This window comes from Macaca mulatta, chromosome 4 (genome assembly GCF_049350105.2).
Source record: "Macaca mulatta isolate MMU2019108-1 chromosome 4, T2T-MMU8v2.0, whole genome shotgun sequence".
Lineage (NCBI taxonomy): Eukaryota > Metazoa > Chordata > Mammalia > Primates > Cercopithecidae > Macaca > Macaca mulatta.
Window position 1 is genome coordinate 115,347,069 of NC_133409.1, and position 19,530 is coordinate 115,366,598.

At 37.8% G+C, this 19,530-nt stretch overlaps 1 protein-coding gene across 2 annotated transcripts in view; it reads right to left on the reverse strand.

Annotated features, from left to right (window-relative positions):
* The window catches only part of COL19A1 (collagen type XIX alpha 1 chain), a 331,016-nt gene that overhangs the window by 5,455 nt on the left and 306,031 nt on the right, over positions 1-19,530 (reverse strand). The window contains exons 48-50 of one of the 2 annotated variants that reach the window (XM_015136650.3): positions 18,183-18,249; positions 8,700-8,828; positions 37-114 (exon numbers count right to left, since the gene is read on the reverse strand). In XM_015136650.3, the coding sequence (XP_014992136.3) occupies positions 37-114; positions 8,700-8,828; positions 18,183-18,249 (274 nt within the window). Of the gene's footprint in view, positions 1-36; positions 115-4,504; positions 4,700-8,699; positions 8,829-18,182; positions 18,250-19,530 lie in introns of those variants that run through there. The other variant, XM_015136652.3, reaches the window with a different exon arrangement.

Below are 19,530 nucleotides of genomic sequence, written 5' to 3' on the forward strand. Positions count from 1 at the left end.
GGCTTGCTTGTGTTGTGAAGATAATATCACTCTTACCCGAAGTCCCAGGAAGACCTGGACTCCCTGGCAGCCCAATTCCAGGTTCACCTCTTTCTCCCTTCTGTCCTCTGTAGCCTAAGTGAGAAATACACAAAAAAGAGGCCAAATACACCAAAAGGGTTCTATGGCAACACAGCACACACAAGAACCATTTTCTGAGTCTGTGATAATTATGTGATACATTTGCTTAACATAAATAGTATATTAGCTAACTGTTTTGCATTAACCACATATTAAACTTACATATCAAATAGATTAGGTATAATAGGGCAATGAGGATCTTAAAAAACATACAATTGCTATAAAAAGTTCCAAATAGTCAAACTTTTTTTTTTTTTTTGGGACAGAGTCTTGCTCTGTCACCCAGGCTGGAGTGCGGTGGCACTATTATCTTGGCTCACGGCAACCTCCACCTCCTGGGTTCAAGTGATTCTCCTGCCTCAGCCTCCTGAGTCGCTGGGATTACGGGCACTCACCACCACTCCTGCCTAATTTTTTTGTATTTTTAGTAGAGACAGGGTTTTGCCATGTTGGCCAGGCTACTCTCGAACTCCTGACCTCAGGTGATCTGCCCGCCTTGGCCTCCCAAAATGCTGGGATTACAGGTGTGAGCCACCGCGCCCGGCCCCAACTAGTCACTCTTTTTTTTTTTTTTTTTTTTTTTGAGGCGGAGTCTGGCTCTGTCGCCCAGGCTGGAGTACAGTGGCCGAATGTCAGCTCACTGCAAGCTCCGCCTACCGGGTTCACGCCATTCTCCTGCCTCAGCCACCGAAGTATAGCTGGGACTACAGGCCCCTGCCACCACGACCGGCTAATTTTTTGTATTTTTAGTAGAGATGGGGTTTCACCGTGTTAGCCAGGGTGGTCTCAATCTCCTGACCTCGTGATCCGCCCACCTCGGCCTCCCAAATTGCCGGATTACAAGCGTGAGCCACCGCGCCCAGCCTAGTCAAACTCTTGATAGCGAGATTTTGGCTCTGAAAATGATACCTAAATAAATCAATCTTGCAAATAGCTATGACAAGCTGTGTGAGCCCTCTTCAGTAGGAATTCTGATTGAAGGCGAGGTATAGGCTAAATGAAAGAAGTATACTGAAAGAGTCTTTCTTAAAATGAGAACAAGATAATATAATAGGATTATGGACCTTATTCCAAGAATTAAAGGAAATGAAAGGAACAAATAATTCAAGATTCTAATAAATGATAGCAAGAGCATGAGTATATGTGGGTTAACTTATCTAAAAAGTCAGGTCTGTGTTCAAATGATCGACTATAAACATTATATCTGCTCTAAGTAACGTTTAAACATCCACCCCATGTTTGAATGTGGCAGTGTATAACTCCAAAGGAGCTTCAGAAAGCTAGGAAACAAGAGGAGACTGAGAGTCTCCCAAATGCACTCCATCAGCTTAAGATATTTCAAAAAAAATGAATTAGGTTTAAGATCTGTCTATATTTTAAAACAAAATTATTCTTACTATTTAATATGCTTGCTATTGGCTGAGCCACAAGAGTACAGAGAAATCTGTGCCTCCAGAAGTCATTATCCCTGCTTATAAAAAGCATAAAGCATTTTTATCTGTGTTTTATACATTGGCACCCATGTAATACTTTGTCTGAATGAAATGTTCCATGCTGTAAGAGTTTCACAGTGACAGCAAATAGTTTTTATTTCCAACTTTTTCACACTTAAACAGCCCCTTAAAGATCACTCCTTGTCCCAAATGGACAGAGCAGCCGTGCAGACTCATGTGGACACACAGCAAAGATATCAGTAGGAGAGCATCTCAGTAGGAAACAGTAGGCTGTGACTTAGTTGTGCCTTTTCATAAAGGTGTGCTGTTACAGTAGAACATGGCAGGAGGAGAAAATGTAATGCTCCCTGTGAACAGTATGTATGATCAATTATTTCCCATTATTGTTGAGAATTAGATAGCAGTTTTTAGGATTATCATTTTCACTTTGACTAGGCCATACAATGTGCACATTATTATCTGAACAACATTGGCAATGGAATCACCACACACGTATTTATTTGCTTTTTATGTATGACCTGATCAAAAACGTGAAACTAGTGGAAAAAAGAATATATGTTAAAAATATTTTGAAGTATATAGCAGAAATACACCCACCAGCAGGAAACCTTCACATATTTGAAAATTGTGTTAAAGATATTCAATACAATCCTAGACCCTAGAGAGAACAGTGGCTTTGACATGTGACATAACAGCCTTAGTTGATCTATATTCAAATTTAAAATGTTTCCAGGATTTCTTTGATATAAGTGACCTTCATTTAACGTATGGGAACAGCAGGAAAAAAATGTGTATACTTAGGGTCATTTGAAAGCACCCTCCCAAATCCATTACTTAAACATTTCTGGAGTAAAATAATATTTATTACCTGAGGTATATTTGATAATTTAACTCAGGTCCCACTATTACAGAAAAGTTATAAAGTTGACCCTTGGCTATCTCAGTAAGTACTTAAGATTACAGGTTAAAAATATGAGGAATAAAGAATAATAATTTAAGATACATGAACTTTTGATTAGTAAGAGGATTAGCAAGACTCTAACACAATTCCAAATGGAGAATATATTTGCTAAAACTTACCTATTTCATTTAAATGCAGCTCTCGGATTTGCAATATAATGCAGAAATATATTATTCCACATGCATTTCAGTTCATGTGGTATTACAAATTAAGAAACTGTAATTTGTGTATTTGTATAAGGTAACATTTACCCTTCTGTCAAATGTAACAATTTCTTTGCACAAATTTCTCAGTTCATTAGGTTAATAATTACTTGTTATTAATAGATAAAGCGACTGAATTGCACGAGTACAGAAGAACTTTCTACTCTTGAATTTCCTGTTAAGGTCCCAAGCTCATTCATTATGAGGGCTGCCATAAAGCCGTAGGGCCTTTTTTTTTTTTTTTATTACTTCATAACAAACTCCTGGTAGGAATGCTAACAAGGTCAATAACACCTTTCCCCATTTATAGAATTAAGGGTTTCATCTCTTCAGCGTGGGCCTGTCTTTAAATTTGGAAGAGGCAGGTCTATCTGCAAAGAGACATGTATTTCCATAGACAATAAGTCTACAGGATGGGCCAGGCACAGTGGCTCACACTTGTAATTCCAGCACTTTGGGAGGCAGAGGTGGGCGGATCACCTGAGGTCAGGAGTTCAAGACCAGCCTGGCCAACATGGTGAAACCCCATCTCTACTAAAAATACAAAAATTAGCTGGGCGTAGTGGCAGGCACCTGTAATCCCAGCTACTTGGGAGGCTGAGGCAGGAGAATTGCTTGAACCCAGGAGGCGGAGGTTGCAGTGAGCTGAGATTGTGGCCATTGCACTCCAGCCTGGGCAACAAGAGTGAAACTCTGACTCAAAAAAAAAAAAAGTCTACAGGAGGACAGCTTGATATAACTGTAGCTCATGTAGGAAAACAAAACACCAGCAGTGTCCTAATTGAAAGCATCTAGAGGTACTTGTCATTGATGAAACCTGGTGCTTGGTGTAGTTTTTCAGGTGGTAGACTGTGTTTATTTCTAGTAGGAAGATTTCAGTTTTGACTCCAGAGATTTACTTCTAAAGTTGTAAATCCGTGCACCTGTATACATACCGGAAAAAGGCCAGAAAATGGATGCTATTGGCATTTTAGGAGGGATAGTTGTTTACGGTGGGCATGGTGGGGGTGGGGTTAGGGGTTGCCTCGTGCCTTACAAGTTGTTTAGCCTCGCTGCTTCTGGTCCACCAATTGATAGCAGGGCCCTTCAGTCATTCTGACGCACACTCACATGTCCTCCCATATCCACAGCCCCTAATGCTAATAAATTCGAAAGGTCGAATCTATATATCACAAGTGCTTCCTATAAACAGTATGTATGATCAATTACTTTAAAAGTGCACAAGTAAGAACAACTACTCCCACTACTGTCCTTTTGGAACTGATGCAGGGTGCAGGGAATGAATGTAGCTGTTTTTTCCTACTGACCCCACATGTGAGGTTCCTTCTGAAATGAGTAGGGCTTTAGGTGTGGTATCTATTCCTTGAATGGAAGAGGTGATGGAGAATCAGCTGTGTTTGAGAAAAAGTTTAAGTGAAGTCTTTTCTCATAAGACTCACTTGAAAGAATAAGGTCTGTTAGGAAAATTCGCCTCTCCTGTTTATATAGGGGAACTCAGCTGAATCATGCTTCTTGGGGTCTCTTTTATTCTGATGTGGCACATTTTAGCTCATAACCAGGAGAACCAGCCATGAGGCCCTGTGCTGCAAGCCCCAGGTGGGAATGGACACCAAGAAAAGTCCTCTCAAGGCAGCAGGAAGCCAATACTCAGAACCCCATGGGATGGCTAAAATTTAAAAGCTGTTTGGAAGTGTTTTCAATTTAAAAAAGACATCAACAACCACCCCTTTGGAAACTTAGAAAAACGGCAAATGAGGCAATGCAACTCAGAATCCGAATGGTTTTTCTTTTCACTTTAAGAAGATCAGGGTGCTGAAGGCGGAGATCAGGGTGCTGAAGGCGGATCCTCAAGCTTTCACGATCAGAATCTCGGTAGGATCGGCTCTTCCTTTTTTCAACATGAATTGTGTACTTCTCACAGTCTCACGTCGATTTTCTCACTGCTGTCTATATGTCTCCTGCTTCTCAGAATAAACACAGGAAACTTTACAAAACCCCTTTATACTTTTGTCCTTTCCTAAAGATAAAATAAAGGACTCATTCCATAGTGCATATTTCTTTTTTTGTTTTTTTTTTTTACTTTTTTTTTTTTCTATTATACTTTAAGTTCTAGGGTACATGTGCACAACGTGCAGGTTTGTTACATACGTATACATGTGCCTTGTTGGTGTGCTGCACCCATTAACTCGTCATTTACATTAGGTATATCTCCTAATGCTATCCCTCCCTCCTACCCCCTCCCCACAATAGGCCCCGGTGTGTGATGTTCCCTTTCCTGTGTTCAAGCGATCTCATTGTTCAATTCCCACCTATAAGTGAGAACATGCGGTATTTGGTTTTTTTGTTCTTGCGATAGTTTGCTCAGAATGATGGTTTCCAGCTGCATCCATGTCCCTACAAAGGACACGAACTCATCCTTTTTTATGGCTGCATAGTATTCCATGGTGTATATGTGCCACATTTTCTTAATCCAGTCTGTCACTGATGGACATTTGGGTTGATTCCAAGTCTTTGATATTGTGAATAGTGCCGCAGTAAACATACGTGTGCATGTGTCTTTATAGCAGCATGACTTATAATCCTTTGGGTATATCCCCAGTAATGGGATGGCTGAGTCAAATGGTATTTCTAGTTCTAGATCCTTGAGGAATAGCCACACTGTCTTCCACAATGGTTAAACTAGTTTACAGTCCCACCAACAGTGTAAAAGTGTTCCTATTTCTCCACATCCTCTCCAGCACCTGTTGTTTCCTGATTTTTTAATGACTGCCATTCTAACTGGTATGAGATGGTATCTCATTGTGGTTTTGATTTGCATTTCTCTGATGGCAAGTGATGATGAGCATTTTTTCACGTGTCTGTTGGCTGTATGAACGTCTTCTTTTGAGAAGTGTCTGTTCATATCATTTGCCCACTTTTTGATAGGGTTGTTTGTTTTTTTCTTGTAAATTTGATTGAGTTCTTTATAGGTTCTGGATATTAGCCCTTTGTCAGATGAGTAGATTGCAAAAATTTTCTCCCATTCTATAGGTTGCCTGTTCACTCTGATGGTAGTTTCTTTTGCTGTGCAGAAGCTCTTTAGTATAATTAGATCCCATTTGTCAATTTTGCCTTTTGTTGCCATTGCTTTTGGTGTTTTAGACATGAAGTCCTTGCCCATGCCTCCGTAGTGCATATTTCAAACCAACCACTTAATTTTAATTTTAAATTTCAGATTAATTTAGTCAAGCTATATTTAAGATAATAAATATTGTCAAATTGTCATAAGTGGAACAAAGTTTTTTGCCAATATAAGCAACGTTTGGTTTCAAAAACTTTAGAAGACACATGAAAAATTATTTAAAGTTCAAAAGTTACCATCCATGAGCTCTATTAGCAGAAAGATTCTAAAATTTTTTAAAAATGTATTTCGGAACCAAATGGATTTCTTCCCTGACAATCACTGAAAACAAAACAAAACAAAACAAAATGTCTCTTCTAGAAATTTCAGAGGAGCCACCATCAGACAGGATGGATGAGTGGCAGAACACACTGTGTCATATTCAGAAGCCACCTTTTCTTCCCAACCTATGTTGCATTTCTGACTTCAACTCTTTCTTAAACTCAATCATGCTGTGTCATTAAGAGGACTAATTCAGACAATAGCACCTGAGGTTTACATGGTCACTGGTGATTTTAAATGCATTTTTTTCTTTCCTTTTTGAAAAAAAAAAACACTTAAATCGAGCACAGCAAAGCTTGTAAGTTACATGTATAACTTCATCTTCTGAGCGCGTCACACCTATTTATCTACTAGAGAAAAATCCTTCTATTTCTTGTGCACTTCTGTAGAGGCACCAAAAATTAAACAGCAGCCTCTCATTCTCTTTCTTTTCAGTGAGATTTCTGTGCCTTTAAACAGGATTATCAGTACAGCATGCCTACTGTACTTACATTCCTTAAAAACAAATATTTTTAAGAAACAAATATTCCTTAAAAATGAATTCTATGTTTTGCAAGTTTTATTTATTTTTGTTGCTAAATTTTAGGCAAATCTAACAAATACTGAAAAGGAAGTATTATGGAAAGGTTAAGGAGACATCTACTAAGTTGTAGTCAAGATATGTCTGTTGTCAGAAACCCAATGGGGAGACAAAAGTTTTGACAATTTTAGTAAACCTTTGTTCACAAAGAAACTGGAAATCATGTGGGGATATCTTCCAAATTCAAGAATTGCATCCAGATGCCCTATCAGGAGTAGAAGTAGTCTAAATCTTTGAGGCACAACAGCAGATAAAATCCATAGAAATCTTTTGCAAAAGGAAGGGCAAGTGGAGTGGTGAACAGAGGGCTTGTTTCCAAAAGTTTCACTGATACTCTGGGTTTAGAACTGCCTCTGACTGACAGCCTTCCAGATGGGCCTTCACAGCACCTGTGAGGTGTCTGAAGCCAGGTGTTTGAGTGGAACAGGAGACGCCAGTTCCAGAGCTGTTTTCCTTGATCATCTCAATTTTCCATTGTTATTGTCCTCTCAAACTACCACTGTTTGAAGGATCTATCCAAAGTTTTCTTCCTATTGGTGTTAACGCTGCTTATTCTTCATGTGACTTGTGGCATTACACATTTTCAGATGAGCTTTCGAGATCTGCATGCCAGTCTCATATACTCTGACTTCAGAACAGACCCAACTAGCAAAAGATAATAATTAGCCCCCTCTACACAGTAGTGTATACAAGAGGGCTACTCCTCATCCTATTTTCTCTTTCCTTCATCAATCTGCCAAACTTCACTATAATCTAAAGATAATGGTGGAATATATGTATGGTTTTAAAAAAACTAGAGAGATTTTAACTGTTCCTGTTTTATATTGTGCTAATTAAACGCAAAGACTTGGCAATCGTGGTTATAGGTTATAAGGTTATATTAGGATACTAACAGGCACTGCTACTGGGAACTGAACAGGTGTTGCTCCTTCAGAAGAGGAAGGGCACATCAGTCACTTAGGGACACTTCAGAAAACAAGGCTCAATATTACAGAATAGCAGTAGGAAGGAAACTGGTGACAGAAAAACACTTCTTTGTGTATATATTATTTTGGACTGCATTCTTATTTTAGTGTTAATTTCCTCTTTTCTTTATACAAGTTGCTTTTGATTATTTCAAGGAAGGAACCTGAGATCCTCCATTGTTAACAATAAGAAGCAGTTTTCCTGGGGTCTTATCTTTCATGATATGTACTCACTGAATTTAATATTTCCCTTTCAGAATTGTTGACTCTTCTAAGCCTGGGCCTATTTGGCCACTTTGCTGGATTGCAAATCGTACTTCTAGAAAATGGCTTTGTCAGATTAATTTAGTTAAGCTATACTTAAGATAATGTCTCTTGTTAAGTTGTCATAAGTGGAACAAAATTTTTTGCCAATATAAGTTGGGTTTTAAGAACTTTAGAAATCATGCGAAAAATTCTTTAACATTCAAGTTACCACCCACAAGCTTTATTCAAAGCAGAAAGATTCTAAAATTTCTTAAAAATATATTTTAGAACCAAATAACTATTTGTATTTGAGTCTCCTAAAACTCTTTCCTCAGTTTATTTAAGATCCTAAGATGATGGAAACTTGTTTAACTTACACCAAAAGGGGAGGCCTAAAAAATTCTAAGATTCCTAGATAATAATGATATATAAACACACATTATTGCTGTTATTGTTTTAACAAATATTATTATTACAATACATTTAGAATACCAGGTAACTCTCATTTGGTTTTAAATCTGAAGTAGTAATAGTTAAACATCTACTTCTAGAATGTCAAATATTATAAAGAGATTACATATGAAACCATTTTATATATTACATATATGTATATATGTAATATATAAAGTACATACATACATACATACTTTTTTCCTTAACTGTGACTAACATGTTATAAATACAGAAGGTTAAAAATCAAAAAGCCAATATTACATTTGAAGACTTACCTTGGGGTCCAGGGTCTCCTGGTGGCCCAGGCAACCCATCCTTTCCTGGTGGCCCAGGCCTCCCATGAGCTTGGGCAGCCAACATTGCTGCCGGCAGCTTAAGCTGGGATAGGAATACAGCCATCCTCTCTTCATGTATAGAAGAAAAAATAATATATCATGGAACAGAAATATTTTATGTCAAAAAATTTCAAGATACATGAAATCAAACAAACAAAAAGATTTAATTTTTAATTTAAGCACATGTAATTTACCACCTCTTCTGACTGCTGAGTTTTTTGATTACACAAATAAAATCAATTGCACAAAGTTGTTTGTGTATAGATGTAGACCAGCTGTGTCACTCAGAAAGTCTGAGAATTTTCAGTGCTTCTGAGATGTAACCATCTAGCGGACAGAACACTAGCATGGAATATAACCTGTGGTAATGGCATGTGGAGAGAGTTTAGGTTCACATTAAAAAATGATTTCCTAATAACTTTAAGGCACTTTCCAGCAAGGTTGTGAACGTATGTGTGGTAATTTAAAATATATTCACGAATTCTTTGACACTGTCTTCCAAAGTTGGAGTTTAATTCTGTTTTTGAATGGGGGCTAGACTTTTCATTTCTAGTGAAAAGAAAAAGGCCGAATTAATAGTGGGCAACTAGAGAGATGAGGTCATAAAAGACATCGTGGCTTCCTAGTTGCTTTCTCTCTTAGATCACTCATTGCAGGAAGGCAGCTGACATGGAGTGAGAGCACCCAAGAAGTCCTGTGGAGAGGCCCACGTGGGGAAGGACTGATGCTACTTGCCAGTGGCCACGTGCATGAACTTGGAAGCAGATCATCCAGCCCTAGTCAAGCCTTCAAATGACTGTAGCTCTGAATGACATCCTGACTGCAATTTCATGAGAGATCCTAACTAGATCCATACAATTAAGCAACACTTCAAGCCCCTGACCCATAAAAAATGTGAGATAATAAACGTTTATAATGTGAAATGTAAGATAAATGTTTTAAGCCACCAACATTTGGAGGTATTTTCTTATGCAGCAACAGATAACTAAAAAAAAAGCATATGGAATATTTTACTACCGAATAAAATTAATTTTGGTAAAATCATTAACTCATTCCAGGGCCATTATAAATATGATCTATCATTGGAGTCTTTCTTAAAATTGCTTGGTTTGTTTATATTTGGTATACCTCACATTAAAAAAATCTAATATATGAACAACTAGATTTCAAACAGAAAACTTGAGGAGGCTCTATCCTTGCCATGATAAGAAGTTTTTCTTTTTCTTTTTGCATAACTTCTTCAAAAATCTCTTAGTAATTTAAATGGTTTTATTTTGAAATAATTTACACATAGTTTTTCAAAGATACATGTGTGTCGTAAGGAATGAATATTTAATTTAAAAAACTTCACTCTGGGTTTGGTGCAGACAAATCTTCCAGAAAAGTTTTTTTTACTGAGGAAATTAGTATTTATTTTGTAAGTAAAGACCAAATGACAGACCACAACATAGTAGAAACTATAGCCGTCGGTTAGAAAACACGAAGCCCAAATCATATAGATCTTGTAAAGAGTTACTTCCACGTTCTCCAGTCTTTTCACTTAGTTTAGTTGATTTAATTGAATTGCAAAGGCATACTTAAACAGATATGTATCTTTTATTTTATGTAAATTTTAAAATAAAGAGTAAATTACTTCTGAGGAAAATCTGTTTTCCCATGAATTTTCAATTAAAACAATCCTTTAAAAACAATGTAGGCCCATACTGGTTAAGAAAGAAAAAGAATTATTTTTTCATATAGAATTATTAAGGCAAAAGCCCCAATAGATATAAAGCATTGACTGTCATTATCCAAAAAGCAATCACCTACATTCACATTCTCATGTCACAAAGCAAGCAGAATGGAAACATACCACAACCTGCACAGGACTAGAATCTCTGGCTGTAGACTGAAGGATGAATGGGAGGCCAACAGGGATCTCATGGATGCTGGTCCCAAGGAGTGATATGAAATCACCTGCCCTCCAGTATTACTACCTCACTATCTACCTGGGATGTTTGGTTGATATTAATACATCTTATTCTAGTAACTAATAGATAAAACAAATAGATAATTAATATATAGTTTTAGTTTTACAAATCATCATATTGAATATACATATAATATGTTTATTACATCAAATTATGAACTTGGGGCCTTATAATAAATATGAAATTCAATAATCACAGTTTGAAACTTTGCATAATATTTGTTGTTCTGCACTTCAAAAGAGAGATGTATTTCAGTACAATTTTTCTTAATTTGAAACATGTCTCTTTAAATACCTTCAATGTTGAAACACAAATATTCACAGTACTAATTTTTCTTCTTTAATATATGAATTGAATTTAGAAGTACTTTGGTGGTTTGTAATATTTTTAGCAAAACAGAAAATTATTTTTACTACTTCTAGCTGTAAATTATCTGGCTTTGAGATACACTCAGAAACAGTCATTTAGCATAAGGGTAATTACCTCTTCTGAACCCTACCCTAATGCTCTATAATTTACAATAATATGTTTCAGAGCATCCAAATGAATTGTAAAGGCCTTTATTCTTAATTGCTTTTCCTCTGTTTTCAGGGATCTTCAGTCAATTAAACTGTTTTTGGCTATGCTTTCTAATGAGGCAGGAAATTGAAGAGTTCAGATATAAGCATGCATAAACCAAACACACATTTGCCATCTGCCAAGGCAAAGCCACAGCAGTCACTCTAACAAATGAGACCAAAGCTTGGCTTCTTTGGAGAATGGGCTCCTTACTATAATATAGACATTAATATTAATGTGATGATAAACTACGTGTTTTAGAGGAGGAAGGAAGACACACATGTCATCTGGCCCGTGTCTACTATTTCACAGATAAAATTTGTAAATATTTCAAAGACAGAAATTAATCTTCTCCGAATGCCCATGGAAATGTCTGATTATCCATTTTCTTGGTATAACTTCAATTTATTTCATTTTGCTACCCCATTATGGAAACAGAGAGCAGTTAATGAGTATTTCCCTTGGGAAATCAGTCATATTGTTACATATCAGCATTCAGGTTAAATAACTTTTACTCATAGGCTTCACAGTCTATTTTGTAAATCTCTTTTTGGTTCCATTATTTCAGGGCTTTTCCATAAATGTCTCCTAAATGTGGAAATCAAAATTAAATACAGTTCTCTCCTAAAGGGCAAAAATATCAGAAGAGTAATTTCCTGTGATATTTTTATAATGATATTCTAGTTTCATTTTTAACTGTTAATTCAACAGTATCATTTGGTGGATTCATATTTATTTTGTGGTTCATTATGACCCAAAGGTGGTTACCACTTCATTTGTCTCTGTCTGAATCATTCGCCACCTTTATGAGTATGTTGCTTTGAACTATCATGGGTAAAGATGGTGGATTAAACACATGGATCTGCTTTAACTACCTCCTGAATCCTAGCAAAACAATCCTCTTAAAGGCATAAACAGACAAGAATGGGGGAGCATATGAAAGGAGACAATATCAGCACAATTTTGGGAGGTGAGAACCAGATGGTTGAGTGATACATTACTTAGCAAACTCAAGACAACTAAACTCTTAGACTAGAAGTAGAGGAATAACTTGATCTAAACTACAAAATCCTCAGAAGGCTTAGAATTGGCAGTACAAGTTACCTCTGGAAGTGGGGGTGAAAGAGGGGAACTAAAATAAGGAGCACGGATTGAAAGCCTGTTTTAGTAGTTGTTGAAATTCCTTTCTCTATAAAGCTGGGCAGGTGACTGTCCCCATCCCTAGCAAGATGCTGAAGGTTTATTATTATCTGAAAAGGGTAGTAGTCTGCCTCTGCACTGAGGAGCCCAGGCTCCATTGAGACTCAGGCTTCCAAACTGAAAATCTGAAGCAGCTGAGCTCGCAGCCAGGCAGGAAGTGAAATGTCTCCGCGGGGGAATCTGACCAGACTGAGAGGAAAGAGTTAAAGACACTGAAATTAAGGGTCCTTCACTTAAAAAGTCCAACTGGGCTACCCTGAGTGAAACTCGAGGTTGGCAAGCCCCACTGTTCACTCAGAGCTTTCAATCGGTTTTTAAAACCCTGCTCTTATGTATGCAGACATCCAAGGATTACTGGACACTGAGGAAATCCTATAAACTGAACAACAGAGTTGCAACCAAAAAAACAGAAAGCAGCAAATTGGAAGAAACGGAGACTATGTAGTGGAAAATATGTTTTTTAACTCTCTCTCTCTCTCTCTATATATATATATATATAAAATCTCATCAAGGATGTATATTTATCAGATGATGTGTATATAAATAAGTACATATACAAATATGTATATATAAATGAATATCTTACTTGTAGAGAGGTAAGAAAAGATGTTACAACCTTGGAATAAGAAAACAGGATCACACATATTTACACACATTCATATATATATGAAATATATGTATGAAAAATCAAGAAAACATAGGTAAGGGGATTTTCTGAACACTGAAAATCTAGAGGCAGAAACATTGTTTAGGAATACTTAGCCTTAATCTTTCTTTTCTCCCACAGCTGGAGGTGTGGGCTTGTTGGCCCCATGTCTGACTCAAGAACCGAGAGAGCCAGATGTTAGTACACATTTTTGCATAGGTTGGTAAATTCTTCCTGCATGTCGATGTAAATTCCCAAGCATAATAGGACAGTGTAATAGCAAGAATTAAACTTCTCAGATCTGGCAAGACCCTCCATTGTGTGGGCAGCATCACTGGCAGCTAGAAAGCCCTCCTAAAGCCAAATGCTAAGCTGAGACACATGGATGATATCTGTCCTTGTCCTGTGTGGTCACTTTACTAGCAAAAGGACTTGACTTGTTGGACAATCAAATTGGGGATTTAATTGAACTTCAGAAAGGATATATATTCGTGCATAGTGATCAATCTGGAACCTAGACATGGGATTGGTGAAAAGACATCTCTTTCCGCCACAGTTAGGTTTGGGAAGGGGCACCAGGAAGTTGAAGGGAGGTTAGGTGGTCTGGAAAATAGCTCAAGGTGTGAGATTTGCAGGGTGTTGTATCAGTGGAGTCACCTGGGAAGCCCCAAAGGGGGTTAAAAAGCCACAAGAGGAGGGTTCAAAGTTTGGGTCATCCTGGTCTAGGGTTTCACTAGAGGGTGTAATCTGGACACTTGGGATGATAAAGTTGGAGAGCAGGATCTTCCAAGGACTCCCTCAAGCCCGGGCTGACAGTCTGCGACTTGCCGCTCGGAGAGAATGGCTCTCGAGGCTGCAGATGTGCAGGGGTGCGTGGAGCAGAGATAGCATTAGCTGTTGTTGACACTGTCTCTTGTGAAACCACTAAGAAAAAGGGAGGGAGACGGGTGCTACTTAAGTGTAGCAGTTAGCTGTCTGTACTACTTAACTTTAACTGCTTTAACATGTGAAAAATAATCTTTGCTTTTAGAGAAAAAGCTTTCTGAAAACGGTAACTGTGACCTTGGGGCTCTATGATTTGTGAAAATGGAGTTTTCTTTTTTCTTTTTTGTAAATGGTGTTCAGAAGCCATGGAAAAGGTGATTTCTAAGTGGAAAATTAAATGGAGTAAATTGAAATGATCTTGGGACAAATTAACTTAAATGCTAAATAACTAAATTCTGGGTTTCAGGCACAGTTTTGTTTGGGAGGACAGTTTTGCTGGACTAGTGTCAAGAGAGATAAAAGGAGAGGGATATCACACAGGGAGTCTCAGAGTTTAGAAGTCTCAGAAAATAGTTTCCTTATGGGTCACTTTAAAATATTGTTTTGAGGCTAAGACACCTGTGGTTTCTGAGGGACTACTAGCTCTGGTGGGGGTCCAGCCACTCGCCTGGACCTGGCCAGGCTGGAAGAGACAGAGAGGCAGTAGGAGAGATGGGTGTGAAGCCAGAGACCTGGGGAGGACGCTGCACCTGTCAGCTTCCAGGCAGGTGGGCTCTGACAGAGGAAGGAGGGGCAGGAACTCAGAGAGGAAGGATTCAGACTCAGAGGAGGAGCTTCTCAGAAAGCAGAAGCCTGGTGAGCCTGCCCCAAGACAGATGGAGAGTGGCCCAACTCCCCTGACCTGCCTCCTCAGAAGACTGATAGCCCTTCTTGAGAGGAGCCACAGAATGGCCTGGGAGCCTTCCCCAGGAGGAAGTAGAAGTGTCTCTTCTGCTGAATGCACAGGGCAGGCTGCCAGGGGCCACACCTTCATCCAGTGTCTGATGGACTTGTAAAACGAACACCTTTTATATCTCAACATGTCACTTTTTTTTTTTTTCCTGAAAATGTTTGGTTATATTTTCTGACATTCTTTTTTTAAATTTTTTTATTTTTTTGAGGCAGAGTCTCGCTCTGTCCCCCTGGCTGGAGTGCAGTAGCGCGATCTCAGCTCACTGCAAGCTCCGCCTCCCGGGTTCTCGCCATTCTCCCTGCAAGCTCCGCCTCCCGGGTTCTCGCCATTCTCCTGCCTCAGCCTCCCGAGTAGCTGGGACTACAGGCGCCTGCCACGCCCGGCTAATTTTTTGTATTTTTAGTAGAGACAGGGTTTCACCGTGGTCTCGATCTCCTGACCTTGTGATCCGCCCGCCTCGGCCTCCCAAAGTGCTGGGATTAGAGGCATGAGCCACCGCGCCCGGCCTATTTTCTGACATTCTTAATCAGCTTCCAAAATATGGGTTAATTACTGACTATTAAATATATGATTTTATCTAAAGCCTCTTAAGAGATTGAAGTTCAGGATTAAAGCTCCCTGAGATAAAAGATAAATAAAGACACTAGAGCCCATAGAGATTAAGAGTTAAAGGAAAACTTTAGATTGCAATTCAAAAACACGTATATGCTGACATTTCTCTTTTCATGATAGAGGTCAACTAAACGCATGGATACTATCTGAGATCCTAGATGTCCTCTCCCCAGGACTGCCTTTCATGGACATGCTACCTATGCAGTCACATAGGGCCCCATGTTTAGTTTATGGCTTTACTATTGCTGTCTTAAAATTCTTAATCATTTTTTAACAAGTGCACCAGCATTTTCACTGTGCACTGAACACTGCAAATTCTGTAGCCATGAGTATGTTCTTCAGTGTTCCCCTGAAGAGCCTGAGATGTCTTTTTTCAAACAGTTGTCTTTTTTCAAACTTGCTGAGGGGGAAATGAGTGTTTGGATTGCAAAGTTTAGAGTGTAGTCCATAATGTTTGATTCAAGAGAAGAAAAGAAAGAAAGAAAGAAAGAAAGAAAGAAAGAAAGAAAGAAAGAAAGAAAGAAAGAAAGAAAGAAAGAAAGAAAGAAAGAAAGAAAGAGGAGAGAGAGAGAAGGAGGGAGGGAGGGAGGGAGGAAGGAAGGAAGGAAGGAACGAGAAAGAAAGACAGGAAGGAAGGAAGGAAGGAAGGAAAGAAGGAAGGGAGAAAAGACTTCCAAATATAAGGGCAACATTAAAATTACTGGTAGCTCAACAAAAGAGTGGACAAATGTATTAGTAAACTGTCATATCAGAGCATGATAAAGATACTTAGTAAAGATCAAGATAAATTAAAATCAACAGCATAAATTCTTGACCTTTAAAAAGCATTTTTTGCCAACATGGTGAAACCCCGTGTCTACTAAAAATACAAAAATTAGCCGGGTTTGTGGCGGGTGCCTGTAATCCCAGCTATTCAGGAGGCTGAGGCAGGAGAATCGCTTGAACCCAGGAGGCAGAGGTTGAAGTGGGCCGAGATCACGTCAATGCACTCCAGCCTGGGTGACAGAATGAGACTCCATCTCAAAAAACAAACCAACAAACAACAACAACAAAAAAAACATTTTTTTTTTGGTTTTGTCATTAAAGTAGCTACAAGTCCCGGTGTTACTCTACTGTATTTCCAGTTCTCATATAAAACAAGACAATGTGCATCCAAGCACCAAGATTTCAGTCTCTACTGCTAATTATTATTTAAAATAATCAAGACTCCTTGGAGAAGAGCTGATTCCATGTTTGAAGCAATGGACTCAAGATCGACTTGGGGCATCTTATAATCTTTTTCCTTAAAAAATTGAACAATCTATTTTTGGCTTGTGGATGCTAAGCAAAGGAAGTAAGAACCATGAGAGCTAACATGGATTTATTTGTTAAATCTTACAGTTCAGAAGAGTGATTTTGATTTTAGCAAACCATTTGTCAAAATCACGTGATACTGTCAATTCCTTGCAAATAGACAAAGAAATGTAGGGTGAGTTTTAGGACAACGAAATGGATTCAGAGCTCACTAAATAATAGATTAGAAGATGATTTACAAGTGGACAGAAAGAATCCTGTGGCATTTAGAAAGACCTAATCCTTGACTCTTGGCTTTTTTAGTCAACATTTCTATCAACAACTAGAATGATGGCATGCTTATGAAATTTAGCATGACATAAAGTTATAGGGTCAGCCAACCTGCTCTACAAGAGACAACATTCCAAAAGACATCTTCAGGTTGGAACAAGATATGAACACAAATGTTTTGAAATTAATAAGAGGAAACATAAGATCACACACTTAGATTTAAAAAATAAACACACAGTCCATAATGATAAACACCTCATTTAAAAATATTTTAACAAGGAAGATCCAGGGCTGTTAGTTAATTGAAAACTCAAAATGCATCAACAGAATAATACGGATGCCTTTTTCAAAAAACCAATACATCTTAGGATGAATTATTGAAGTATCTAGAGCAGGGGTCAGAACTTTCTCTGCAAGGGCCAGATAGTAAATATTTAAGCCTTTATGGACCATATTGTCACAGTTGCTCAGTCCTGTTGCTGTAGTGGGATAGCAGCCAGAGAAAAGAGGTAAAGGAATATGCATACTTTATTTATGGAAACAAATTCAAATTTCAGATTATTTTCACATATCATGAAATATTCTTTTGATTTTTAAAAACTATTTTAAAATATAACTCATTCACACCACTCCCGACCAAAAAGCAAAAACCATTCTCAGTTTGTAGGCTGTACAAAGCAGGTGGCAATGGCTTTGGCTAGGGGTTTCAGTTTGCTGACTTTGGTCTAAATAAAAAGACACTACTCTGCATTGGTCAAAATATTCCTTGGTAAATGAGAGTCATTTATAAATTAAATGTTTCCCAGGGGTGATAATAGTGGAGGAGCTAGACACATTTACTTCATAAAAGAGAAAACTAAGGATAAGTATGAGGGATATGGAAAAATACTCAAAGGGCTGTCATGTGAGTACAAGCAGGAACTTTACCTGTGTTGTTTTACAGAGCAGGTATAATGAAAGGAAGTTCCAGGGAGGCAAAAGTTAACTTTGTGTAAAGAACAATTTTCATCAAACAGCTGTCCCATCATAAAATGGGCTGCCCCTTAAGGTTTTTGTGGCATGGCCGTCTTTCGAGAATGTTGCTGGAGGGATTCCCCATGGTAGATGGGAGGTGGGAATCAGTGAAAAATTCAAAAATGTTATTAAGAAAATCTAACCTTCAAAAATCCTTAGGACCTCTTGATTAATATACTTCTTTATTTCTTCAAATGAAACTGCATCAGCCTGAAGAAGAAAAAAAAAGGTCTGTTAAAATAGAGCATAGCACAAATGAATAAAGAATAGAAATATTGGGTTGGAACTTCTGTAGAGATCCATTTATCAAGAAAAATGCTTTTGGCAGTTGACTATATTGGGCAATAAATATGTGTTGCTTTGACCAAATTCTGGGAAGAAGCTGAAGTGCATAATTGCTTTAAAAGCTATGGGCTGGAATCATAATCAGTGGTATCAACAGGTTTCCTATTAAATGGAGACACATGGCTTTATACAGTTAGGGAAGACATTCCTATTACTTCATTTTATAAGTTTAAATAATCTAAAAAGTGTAATCATGATGTTAGTAGTCTAACCACAATTTAACTTCTAACCAATCCCTGGATGGCAAAGTCAATGTCTAACTGATACAATGTATTTTCAAAGGAAGACAACCTGGAACAGAACTGCAAGTATGCTGGATTATTTTCAAAAATGTTGTATTCATGGGATAAAAGCAAGCTTTACCCATTTCATCATAAAGTTTATTCTGTAACTTACACATTGCAAGTATATAGGTATTAAGTAATTTTCTTTTCTTAATTGGGATCTGGTAAAAGGAAGCAGGCAAATAATGTCAGCTGAATTTTCCACCTGTTGAAGTAAATCCACATGCATTTGACAAAGAATCTAACATTTATAACAGTAATGTTTTATTATAATACCTTGATATTTTTAAAAGAGTTATTATTTTTTTCTTGATGGTTAGAATTTCAAAGTATTTTATTACTCTTCATAGTTGGTGATTATTATCCAGGGGTGTATGTGTGGCATTAAAGACAATATGTTGAAGATTGGAGGTTGTGACAAAGGCAATAAGCCCCACTGCCAACTATCCACTTTGAGATATATACATGAACAAAAACCCTAACAGAAGATGGTCAGATGAGAGAGTTGGAAGCTCTATGGAAAATCGCCACGCAATATGAATTTAAGAATGAAGCAGAGCCTAATTAGATAGTGAGCCTTAATTTATAAACATTCCTGGGTAGGTTCCTCATCACTCTTCGCTGAAAATTCCTCTATCCTGTCTGTGTGTAGATATGTGATAACAATATTGTTGTGGGGTTCCCTAACACAATGGTGCTAGTTCATTTGTAACAACAAACTGACTTAGAAAGCCAAAAAATAAAAATAAAAACAATCCAATGTGACGGGCTTATAAAGTGATGATTCCTGTAGGACAGAATAATTCCAAGAATGTTCTATTTCATTAATGAACTTTAGTTAATGCATCTAATACCAATTACT